Here is a 12,847-nt window from a genome sequence, read left to right as displayed (position 1 = left end):
CAAAAGTTGACAGAGGCTATACAAAGGACATTTGAACTGGGAACTTAAGAGCATCTGCATGTTGTCTGGTGCCAAAGGCCAGGAGAACAAGTCAGAGGGAAAAGCATAAGTAAAGGAAAGGAATCTTGCAGTACAAACCATTGGTGGATTTTAAGCCAGAGTGTGACAAGATTAAACCTGTTTTCCAAAATAAATTACTGCAGCAAAATAAAAGATAGATCAAGCTAATCAGAGACTGGAGGCAGGGAGATCTTTCTGGAGATTGCAGCTTAAGCCAGATGAAGATGATGAGAAGGTTCAGAACATACTCAGTGATAACAAGAATAGGTATCTATTTCAAATACTTCAATAGTTTGAAGAAAGTAAAACTGTTTCTCTAATCTGTAATAAGAACATTAATTTTAAATATTAGCGCCATGTAAAGAAAAAACACAGATAAAGGAGAGCTGGACAATGATGGGTAATACTGATTAATTGGCCAAAGAGTTTATAAAGGAAAATGAATTTTAGTAAGAGAAAATAAAACTATGTATGCTAATATTTGCATAAAGACACTCTAGAAGGGTATACCAGAAACTAATAAGACAGCAGAAGAAAACAGAATAAGGATGACACACTTGTAACTATGCAATGGTAAGGAAGAGTTATATTTAATACAATTTATATAATTATAAACCAAAGTGATTTGAAAAAAACAGTCATGATAATGTCAGGCATTTATTTAAAAGTTTGCTATTAACTACCTTGGGGAAAAAAAGGAGCCACAGTAAGAAAGAAATTCAAAGCCAAATGGAGAATTCACAGTGGGAAAATTTCAAACAGCAAAAATCAGAATAAAAATGGGCCAGCTGATTACTGAAGAGTGGGGAGAATGCTACAGTTTCGAAGTAATACAGCCTGTTTAGAGGGCACAGATATAAATCAACTCATTAAAGGGGGAAGGGACTATAGAGAAGATAGAGAAGGATGAAAAGTATCAGATATTATTCCTTAATAATTTTTTTAAAAAGATAAAATGAAAACACCCATGGATGAGATCAAACATGACTTGAATCAAAGAGTATTATTAGAGTTCAGAACAAATACACATGATTTCAAAAAATCAAAGGCTCTTTTAAGATTAAAATACATACTGTAAGTGTGAGTTTTTCGTGCCGTGCAATAGCTCCACTGTCTGCCTTTTGGCACATGAAACCTTGGAGGGACACATCATCTGTTTCAAGTCACCAGTATTCCCAGAATGGGAAGGACTTCGAGGCATGCCAACTTCAACAAAAGCATCATCACAGCCTGCACAGGAGAAGAAGAAAAAGTGGAACACATAAACCACATCACACCTTCCAGTTGACAATTATCTACAATGGAAACAAATCAGAACCCTACTTTATGGAGACATAATTGGCCTGACCCAGACCTCTTTCATCTGCAAAAAGAACACCTTAACAAGTTCAGGCTGTCACAAAAACTCAATTTGAAGAGAAGACCTGCATATATTTTAAATATTTTGGGGGCTAAAAGGGTTATAAAAAGATACTCTACTTGGGGGAAACATGCACACACACACCATTTAGTAAGTTCATGCTTTCCTGATACACAAGTACCTTCACTTTAATTCAGAAACTTACAATGTAATGGGGAAAAGATTCTTTCTGTGGAAATTGCTTTTCAGTCAATCTTTCACCATACTCTTTGAAATTTTATTTAGGATGTTGTTTTTCCACATAATTGAGGTACGATGATCATAGCTGTTTACCAAAAACCAACTCAAAAATCACTGCATAGACTCTACAACCTCCTTTTTCCAAATAACCAAAATGAATTTCAGAAGAAAAGATAGTTCCTGACCTTCGGTAGGGCTTGATTTGGGAGATGCCTGCTCAGACCCACTTGTCTGGATGGATGGATCACCATGATTTGCACTCAGCACTTTTTCTCCAAGTGATGAAGTGGATATTGCACCATATTTTATATTTGGAGACTAAAATAGTAATAGAAAATAACATATAAATATGGTCACAATTTTATAAAGAGTCAAATCAAGAGCACAATCCCATTTATAACAGCCACAAAAAAAAACCGTTAAAAAAAGTGGTTAGAGCCAAAGATTTGAAAGATATCTACAAGGAGAACTACAAAACACTGCTGAAAGAAACCACAGATGATACAAATGGAAAAACATCCCATGCTCATGGATTAGGAAAATCAATATCATTAAAATGGCCATACTGCCCAAAGTAACATACAGATTCAATGCTATTCTTATCAAACTACAAACATCACTTTTTTTTCCAGAAATAGAAAAAACTTAGAATTCATCCAAAACCAAAGAAGTGCCGAAATAGCCGAAACAATCTTAAGCAAAAAGAAGAAAGCTAGAAGGATCATACTACCCAACTTCAAACTATACTACAAAGCTACATTAATAGCATAGTACTGGCATTAAATAAATAAATAAATAAACAGACATATAAACTAGGGGAACAGAATAGAAAATCCAGAAGTAAAGCTGTATACCTACAACCATTTGATAGTCAATAAATTCGACAATAACAAGCATTAGGGAAAGGAATCCATGTTCAATAAATGGCGCTGGGATAACTGGCTAGCCATATGCAGAAGAATGGCTAACCAGACCCCTTTCACCATATATACAAATTATCTCAAGGTGGATTAAAGATACAATTTCCTCATGTAACAAACCTACACATGTAACCCCTGAACCTAAAATAAAAGTTGAAAAAAGTAAATAAAATTCATTTTAGGTGAAAGTTTAAACATGTAACTACCAGCGACTTATCTCTTATAAAGAGCAGAGATCACACTATTCTAGCAGAAAGCCATTACCTGTGCATGTCCATTTAAAGCAGCAGAGATTTTTTTGCCTTCGGTCTGCATACTGTTGATATGGACATCAACAGGAGTCAAGCCAGGAGGGGGAGATGGAGCCGTGTGCCCATAGGTGGGCACTCCAGACAACAAAATATTAGTTAATGTGGCTTGGGCAGTAGATGGAATCATAAGGTGTGGTATAGCGGAAAAACCTAAAACATTTTATAACAACAGATATTAGGAAGAAACTCAGAATCAACTATATTTTTATTAACAATAAAAATATCATTTTTGCTGCTGCAATTTCAGAAAAGAATTCAATGTTGATACCTCTGTAAACAGAGGTACTATTTACCATAGAAACAAAAAACTGTTAAAATGGGGCAACACTATAGAGAATATTTAATCCAACCCTCTCATTGTACCAATGTACATGACTACCAGCAAGTTATTCCAACTAGAACCTAACTACCAGGTCTGCTTATCACATTTGAAGATGATATTTTACTTGTATGAAAAATGCTGTTTTGCTGTGCTTCATTTTAACTAATTTACATATCAGGGAATTCCTGTTTCAATGGAGTATGCTTTGAACCATAATTTTTCCCTAAGAAAACTGAACCATTAAATTTTATTTAAAAAACTGATTAACACCTAAGAATATACATCTTGTAATATACTTAAGTGATACTGACCTGTGGCACTTGAAGTATTAGCAAGTGGGGGTGCCCATAATGTGGGGCTGGGTGTACCAGAACTTGGACTTTGCAGAGGACTGACTGAGCTATTAAGAGCATTCAAGAGTGAGTTTGGGGTTGTTGAAGTATTCAGGGATAAAGTGGTAGGACCCAAAAGACCTGTAATAAGTGAATATGTAAAGTCAATTCACATAAATTTAAGATTTTAAAATAGAGATGGCACCAATATTGCTATTTGGAATGCACAATGATATAATCTGATATTTTCTAAATATAAAATATGGATGACAGATTTTCTTTCAAATATTCACATGAATTTTGCATTATTCAACTCCAACAGAGGAAGCAGCTTATCCACAAACAGATGCTATCAGAAAATGGAAGATACGTGTGCCCAGACTAGGATGGCAGTTAGGGTCATTGAGCATTACCAGGTGCTTTGCATTCATGTCAGCTAGCCAGGATGAACACAATTCAGCTCAAGTGGAGACTCATTTTTATTCTTCTGCATAAATCATTTGTCATCTGCTTACAAACAAACCCTTTCAAACTACTCACATGTAGCCGCAACAAGGGAATCTTTTCCTGTGGTAGGATGGATCTATTTGGCCCAGTTGCAGATAGGGTAGGCTACCAGAACAGTTCCTAAATGTATGTCAAAGCATATACATGACTTCTTTGGACTCCATCTCAATGATGAAAATTTTCTCAAAAATACTTTTTTGTTCTAAGGAGTCAATACTCGATTTAAATAATGGAATTTTCCTTTGGGCATTTAAAATACGTTCTAGCATAAAATGTGGATTTGTATATAAGTTTCCAAGAAGACATAAAGTATAAAGTATAACAGGATAGGTATAGAATAAAAACATTTTTTAAATTTGGTTACTGAATCTTTGCTCACTTGTTTTCTCTCTAGCGCAGAATGAACTCAGTTCCTGCTAAGTTACCTAATTGGCATTTCCTAACTCACAGTCATTTCTATGTTGTTATGACTCTGTTCAGGTCCCAGTGGAAGGAACAACTTTGGTAGAGTAATAACTTTGGGCCAAGAAAAAAAAAAAAAAAAACTTTCTTTAACGATGTCTAGGCAGGGCTACTTGGAAAGTCCATCACATAAGAGTATTAAATTTCTTAAAAGTTAAATGTAAGAATAGCTATTAGAAAAAAAAAATTTAAAGACTGCTGAGAGTTTTTTTTTTTTTTTTTTGGTCTCAAATCAACACTCAATGAGCCAGAATGATTGACTAGGAGTACTGATTAAGGAAAATAAATGCAACTGAGAAATGTGCAAGAAAGAAGTGAATCTAGCAAAACTGTAATACAGCAACTAACTTCAGCCTATAAAACAGCAATCCATAGATGAGGACATAAATATTACCATCACTATTAAGCAGCTCATTCTACTTTCCTAACTAAAGTTCTGAGATTATGATGTTTGTTCTTTCTCCTATTTTCTATTCCTCACATTAGATAGAAATACAGGTCTGGCCTCAGACTAGATTTCCTTTGTGTCTGGGTAAGGCAAGCCTAACCACTGGTGATGGGAGTTCTGCTTATTTTCACGCCCCCCTCCGCAGCCCTCACACAGAGTTGCAATTACTTTTTAAAAAGCGAACTGGATAATCTTTATCTCTAGGGACCGATGGCAATATTGCAAATGCAAGAGAGAACAAACATAAATTACTGTCAGCATGCTTGCTTCAATCTCAATGGCATTCTTAATTTAGAACAAACACAGCCACTGAAAATAAAACAGTCAGACCTTGATTATTTATGCGAACATGGAAGAATCGGGGTAAAAAATCCACAGAGACTTTTTTTAAAAACCCAAAATGGATTGATTCAGGTTATATGGCTTTTCATCTGATCTTATAGCCCCAAGAAGAAAAAAAATAGACTTTAAATATAGACCCAGATGGTAGAAAGAAAGGGAATCAGATAAGCATTTCCTCAGTGACTGAGACACGCTGTAATAATAAATTGTATACCTAGTCCAGTGAGTCCAAGGCCTGCTGAAGCTAAGATATCCAGGCTGGGACATGCCAGGCCGGCAGGGCAGGATGCTGGGGATGGACTGGTTGCTATGGTAACCCCACTGCTTTCAAGTCCGAGGAGACATTTCCTTGCTTCATACATATTTAAGGCATTTCGCTCAACACTTTTCACAATCACAGACTATGAAAACACATAATGGGGAAAAAAAAAGTGACATGCAAGTAGTCTACAATGAATGGGGGAGGGGAGGGAGGTGGAAAATGAATATGCCAGTAAGAATTCTACTGAGGGGACATATCAATGCTGCTTTAAAATCATCTGCAAATTCTAACCTCTTAGTGCTTAAGCTTACTCCTTCTGGTAAAACCCTAAAATACTAGTTACCATTTACTGGGCATGTTCTGTGTTCCAGGAGCTGTGATAGTAGCTGCACATATGTTCCCATTCTCGGCAAAACCTTACAGGGTGAGAATCATTATTTATACTCAGTGAAGTTAAGGGACTTAACTTAAGATCATGGCACAGCTGCAAAGGGGCAGCAAGAGGATGGGAACTCGGGTTCCCTTTTTACAGCATCTCATCTTTACACTAAAGCTTCCCCCTCACATCTTTACATACCAAATCAAACTTGTGACCACAAATAGACTGCATAATCATCATCAATTATGTTTGACATTTATAGTTTACTAGTTAGCTAATAGACCTTGAGGTACGACTATTCCTCATTGGTGACATATCTATGGCAAAGCTTATAGTAAAAAGAAAAATTCTAAATAATCGTTTTTCTTCCTCAGTGGTCTCATCTAGAAATTTTGAAATGTGAACTCAAAGGGGAAAGCCTTCAATGGACAAAAAAAAAAAAAAAAAAATGTGGCTGAGAAAGCAGTTAAGGCAGTAGTTAGAATGGGGGCCAGCTAGGCATAATTAAATGGCCCTGGGATGCTGCAAAGCTTTGGAGTTCTCATTTACAATCTATTTTTCCCTTACTTCTGCTCATTTCTTACCAAACTCCTGGAATTCTTGTGCCTGTCCATGTTTATATGCACAAGTCCTTTACTGTCTCTCCTGTCTATCTTTTAGTCCTTGTATCTACAGTGACTCTGGTCAACTCAAATTAGTCACACAAGGATCTTCATAATACATAAAATTAATGTCCTGTTCCCTAACTTTAAACTCATTATATCAAGTTCACTTAGAATCAGTGCTTTCTTTCTGAGAAGGCATGATCATTTTCTTCAGTTGGACAGTGACTACCACATTATTTACATATAACAAATTATATAAAATACATTATATACACCATTCTATCCATGTAAAATTTATAGTTTCAAGATTTAGTATATGTGCTGCCGAAGCAAGCACTATAGTTTCAAAATTTAAAAATGGTGTTATTTTCTTGTTTCTGATTTTTGTTAAAGAAATCAAGCATTTCTTTTGTTTACTTTGTTCCATTTTTCTTTCTATTGCCCCAAAGGCAACTCATCATGACTTCTGTGTGCATCCTTCTAGACAATGCTTTGTACTTAAAAATGTATAGATATATATACACACATAAATGCTGCCATTTAGTATATACTATGATGCAATATACATTTTTCAATCAACACCATTCTCATGTTGTTTCCTGGTGCCGAGGTGTTTTCAGAGTGCATAATTAGAAGTAGAACTTCTGCAGGAAGGGGATCAATATGGTAGAATAATGGGATGGTCAGAGATTGCCCTTCAAAGTGGTTGTGCTATTTTAAACAACAATACTAATGTAGAAACATTCCTCCTTCCTCATACTTACTAGTATTTAATAAAATATTTATTCTGGTCTGGGCACGGTAACTCACACCTGTAATCCCAGCACTTTGAGAGGCTGTGGTGGGTGGATTGCTTGAGCTCAGGAATTCAAGAGCAGCCTGGGCAACATGGCGAAACCCCATTTCTACACAAAATGCAAAAAATTAGCTGGGTGTGGTGGCGCATGCCTGTGGTCTCAGCTACTTGGGAGGCTCAGGTGAGAGAACTACCTGAGCCCAGGAAGTTGAGCCCAGGAAGCCATGATGGCGCCACTGCACTCCAGCCTGGGTGATGAAGTGAGACCCTGTCTCAAAAAAAAAAGATTTATTCCATTAAATTTTTACTCTACATGTAGTTACTGAAATTTTACAACATTCTGAGGAGAGGTTCCAAGAACGCTGAACTAGAGACAGTTCAGTCCTTAAAGTATTTACGAAAAAACAGACACCTCTTCTTTAACTCTACAGGTTGCACAGGGGATAGCATTATAACTAGTCTAAATAATTTCTGAATTACACTGGGTATGTACACGCATCCGTGCGCACACGCACGCATGGACACACACACACACAATATATAGTGGCCTTATCAACTCTCTTACTTTGTAAAGCTTCAAATTAGCAGATTCCAAATTAAGAATGAACATTCTTTCCTTCTCATATAACTATGGAAAAATAATGGTTACTCTAAATGGACTCCAAAAACCAACACATATATAAAGAAAATGATGATCTATAATGAATATTGTTACAGATTTATATTAGATAACTAAATATAGAATGACATATATATTATACAATTTGAGTATCCCTTATCCGAAATACTTGAGACCAGAAGTGTTTTAGATTTGGTGTTTCGGAGGATTTGGGAATATGTGCACTGGTTGGGCATCCCTAATGTGAAAATCCAAAATTTAAAATGCTCCAATGAGCATTTTCTTTGACTGTCATGTCAGTGCTCAAAAAGTTTCAGATTTTGGAGCATTCCAGATTGGGGATATTCAACCTGTATAGAGTGATAGTTTCATGTATATGCAAATACATACTTATATGCAAAATAAAACTATACAGAATATGATAAGATACATAATTCTCTGGGTCCAGACTTTGAACCAACCTTGCTTGGCTGTTTGGGCTTTGGTTTAATACTGATGAAGACATCAAGCTGTTCCATCAACTGTGCAATGAATTGTGGATCTACTTCAATTTCTTCCTTCATATCAAACATCAACACAAGAGGAAGACAACCCTAAAAAATGTCACAAAAATGTGTAGGAGGTAAAAAATTAATCATTTAAACACCTGATAATTTAATATGCCTGCAAATAATGCAATATTATACAGATTTAAAGACTAAAATGAAGTATTTAAAGCTAAATTATATAACTTCACAGAGCTTGGAGGACAGGTGTGGCATTAATGTTGAGGGGGAGAAAACCATTTTTGGATGACAAAATTATATGTCCTAAGTTTCTGTTTTTGGCCCTGGATTTTTTTAATCCACTGTGAATCTTGGAAAATTCCTTTATTCTCTAACTTCAGTTTTGTTAGTTATGCTGAAAACTAGATTCTCAACTACATCAAGTGTACTAATCTTGGCCTTTGCTCAATGACTTCCAGTGGTAGCTTTTTAGTGTATATTGAATGAAACATGATTGAGAGCATTTAAAGAGTTTGACATTTTAGCCCAGACTCATTTGCCCAACCACAGATCTATGTCTGTCTTCCCCTTCCTCCAGGTTAGACCAGCCTCTCTAACTTAACTATCTTTTAAGAGGATCCTGTACTTTGATATCTTAACTCAGGGGTCCCTATCCTTTTTGGCACCACAGACCGGTTTCATGGAAGGTAATTTTTTCATGGACCAGGGGAGGGGATGGGAAGGGGGAATGGTTTCAGACAATTCAAACACATTACATTTATTTGGCACTTTATTTCTATTATTATTACATTGTAATATGTAATTAAATAATTATACAACTCACCATAATGTAAAATCAGTGGGAGCCCTGAGCTTGTTTTCCTGTAACTAGACGATCCTATCTGGGGGTGATGGAAGACAGTGACAGATAATCAGGCATTAGATTCTCCTAAGGAGCATGCAATCTAATTCCCTTGCATGCACGATTCACAACAGGGTTCACTTTTCTGTAAGAATCTAATGCCACTGCTAACCACATAGGAGCAAGAGCTCAGGTGGTTCATGCGAGTGATGGGGAGGAGCTGTAAATACAGATGAAGTTTTGCTTGCTCACCTCTTGCTGTGTGGCCTAGTTCCCAACAGGCCACTGACCAGTATCAATCAGTCTGGTCTGTGTCCCAGGGATTGAGGACCCCTGTCTTAACCAAAGACTTCCTTACCAATATAAATCCCACTTAACCTAATGCAGCTTAAACCTTTCTTCCTTCCTGGAGTAAATTGTGACTATTTCCCTTCTTTTAACTGTCTCATTTTTTGGATTTTATTTTTTTCTCTAATGCTCTACTCACAGCCTCTAATCTAATGAGTCTAGGAACAATGTAATATACTTTTTCTATTGCACAGAATTCCCAGTGTTAGCCCACTGGGTACTGGAATTTGTACATGTATATCAGGAGAGGTTACCATTAAGCATACTAGGATTAAAATGAATTACCTAGCCAGGAACTGTGACTCAAGCCTGTAATCCCAGCATTCTGGGAGGCTAAGGTGGGTGGATCACTTAAGGCCAGGAGTTTGAGACCAGCCTGGCCAACACAGTGAAACCCTATCTCTACTAAAACTATAAAAATTAGCTAGGCATGGTGGCACATGACTGTAATCCCAACTCTCAGGAGGCTGAGGCATGAGAATCACTTCAATCAAGAGGCAGAGGTTGCAGTGAGCTGAGAATGCACTACTACACTCCAGCCTGAGCAACAGAGTGAGATCCTGTCTAAAATTAGAAAAAGATAGAAAAAGAAATACTATGCTCCATTTCTCCTATGGAAGAAAGTGATATTTTTATAAGAATAGTGTTATACAAACTGGTGATGGTATTTAAAATACGGGTTAAAGCCTTTTAATTTCTCCTTCATTTATTTCAATGATGTGCAATAATACATGTCATTTATATCTATTTTTGGCAGGTATGGTCCAAATATAAGTAAGGATTAATAACTATAAAATATTTGAAAAATTTCACTGAACTAGAAACTAACATCTAAAGAACTTGTAAAGCAGAAAAAAGAAAACATGAAGATTAATTACAACAATTCTTGGATATAAATATAAATCTGACTTGTAGTACAGTACATTAAAAATAACCTGATAAAATAAGCTCAGTGAAAAAAAACATCATTCACAACAAATATCTCAAAATCATGGATTACAACCTTTAATGCTTCTAACAAGTTCTCATCTGTCAGACGAATGGAATCAACAATAAAAACACAGATTTTCTGAAAATTTCTCAAAACCCAACCCTACAAGTTAATAATACCAAATGTCACACCTGAGGCTTACTGATTCAAATGCCACTAAAGGTCAAGCACTGAATGGGAGAATACAATGGTGTTTTTAATACAAATATTTGTGAGCCTAGCATCACGTCCATCCATTTTGTTACTATGTTATCAACCCATACACTGGGATATTTCATTTCATTTCATTTCACTTCATTTTATTTTTGAAATGCAGTCTCCCTCTGTTACCCAGGCTGGAGTGCAGTGGTGCCATCTCAGCTTACTGCAATCTCTTCTTCCTGGGTTCAAGCAATTCTTGTTTCAGCCTCCTGCATGGCTGGGATTACAGGCGCCCACTACTATACCTGGTTAATTTTTGTATATTTAGTAGAAATTGGATTTCACTATGTTGGCCAGGCTGGTCTCGAACTCTTGACCTCAAGTGATCTGCCTGCCTTGGCCTCCCACAGCGCTGGGATTACAGGCATGAGCTATCACGCCTGGCCAAGGGGTTTTAAACAAATATGGGAAGGACAGAAATATTGCAATTTATCAATTAGAAGTAGTAAAGTAGTACTGAATTATGTAACTTTGCTCTTCTTCCTTCAATAAATGACACTCAAATGTGTGGCTTAAATAGTATTTTTTAATTGTGTCGAAGATTTATGAAATGTACAAATGTTTTGGGCTTACAAAACTTGATGGTGAAATTTAAATAGCATTTTTACTTTTCTGTTTAAACAGAGGAGTTGTTTGGTTTTTTTTGTTTTGCCAAATACAAGCTGCACACTAACATTACAGGTCAGATGAAAACAGTCATCTTCCATCTTTACCACAAAATGCAATTATTTCACTATAACCTCTTCTGTGTTTAGTCTAAGTTAAAATACACACACACACACACACACACACACACACACACACACACACACTGAAGTAAAAGTACGTATGCAATGAAATTAAACCTGTTGAGGCACTATGAACCTTACTCTTCTAGTTTATTTCCTTTTACCAAGAAAATTCCTTATTTGACCAGGCTTCCAAAGTGCTTTCCTAAATGTCACATTAGTATGGTAGGTGCAAAAGCATGCACTATATCCAAAGAGGTATAAAAAAAATCAAACACTTATTTCAATAATCTTACCATGAGATATTGCCTTGCAAGACAGACAGAATCAATGGTGCCCTGGAGGTAGACGGTGGATTTCTTTTGTGGATTACTGGGATCAGGAAAGTGGATCTGAGCACCCGTTCTCTGCATAATATGTTTGATGTTGCTCCCATTTCGACCCATCATAAAGAGATGATGCTGAGCTGCAATATCTAGTTGTGTGCTCACAGGAATCGCTGATGCTAAGCTCCCAGCAAGATGTTCTAACAGCATGGCTGTTCCTTCCTAAGAGAAAAGGGTGGGAAGGAAATAATCCTATAAATTAGCTGTCTATATAGAGGGAAAGATTCTATTGCACTTCTAACAGCTATGGAAAAATATAGCATATTCTGCAAACCAAAACGTAGAATGAAGGAAAATTCTAGAAATCAATTAGTCTAATATCCTTTAAAAATAAAACTCATATAATTTGTACATACAGGATATGCAGAATTATCAGAATAATTTACCTTCACAGCACTAGTGTTATTCTGAGACCCTCGTACTATGACAGTAGCACCATACATTCGGGAACGCTGTTTAAATGATACTGAAATATTGTACGTTTGTGATATATGCTGAATAGAGGGGGAATTAGGATCAGGAACCGGTTGAAGAATTCCAGCAATTGGTAGCTCAAACATCAGCACCAAAGGAAGCAGCTCCTAAAATGAAATGATGAGAGTCCAAAGCAGAAAGTTAAAGCATTAGACATTCAGAGATGTGTATCATTCATTCATTCTTTTCTGAAGATGAATTTTAAAACACAAACTGCCCTTATGATAAATATTGTTTAGCTGCACTATATAAAATTTATTTTTTTCATTTCTTTCTTTTTTTTTTTTTTTGAGTCAGAGTCTTGCTCTGTCATCCAGGTTGGAGTGCTGTGGTGTCATCCCAGCTCACTGCAGCCTCAACATCCTGGGCTCCAGTGATCCTCTCACCTTGGCTTCCTGAATAGCTGG

General features: G+C 36.4%; 1 protein-coding gene across 3 annotated transcripts in view; it reads right to left on the bottom strand.

Moving 5' to 3' along the window:
- Positions 1–12,847, bottom strand: part of BICC1 (BicC family RNA binding protein 1) — a 315,239-nt gene that overhangs the window by 30,795 nt on the left and 271,597 nt on the right. For all 3 annotated transcript variants that reach the window (XM_017542259.2, XM_017542260.2, XM_017542261.2), the window contains exons 7-14: positions 12,353–12,547; positions 11,877–12,128; positions 8,427–8,558; positions 5,519–5,705; positions 3,525–3,686; positions 2,845–3,041; positions 1,846–1,978; positions 1,134–1,290 (exon numbers count right to left, since the gene is read on the bottom strand). In XM_017542259.2, coding sequence (XP_017397748.1) covers positions 1,134–1,290; positions 1,846–1,978; positions 2,845–3,041; positions 3,525–3,686; positions 5,519–5,705; positions 8,427–8,558; positions 11,877–12,128; positions 12,353–12,547 — 1,415 coding nt within the window. The remainder of the gene's footprint in view (positions 1–1,133; positions 1,291–1,845; positions 1,979–2,844; positions 3,042–3,524; positions 3,687–5,518; positions 5,706–8,426; positions 8,559–11,876; positions 12,129–12,352; positions 12,548–12,847) is intronic.

Source organism: Cebus imitator, unplaced genomic scaffold (genome assembly GCF_001604975.1).
Source record: "Cebus imitator isolate Cc_AM_T3 unplaced genomic scaffold, Cebus_imitator-1.0 Scaffold142, whole genome shotgun sequence".
Taxonomy (NCBI): domain Eukaryota; kingdom Metazoa; phylum Chordata; class Mammalia; order Primates; family Cebidae; genus Cebus; species Cebus imitator.
The sequence above is the reverse complement of the archived record's forward strand: the minus strand, read 5'-3'. Positions and strand labels throughout refer to the sequence as shown.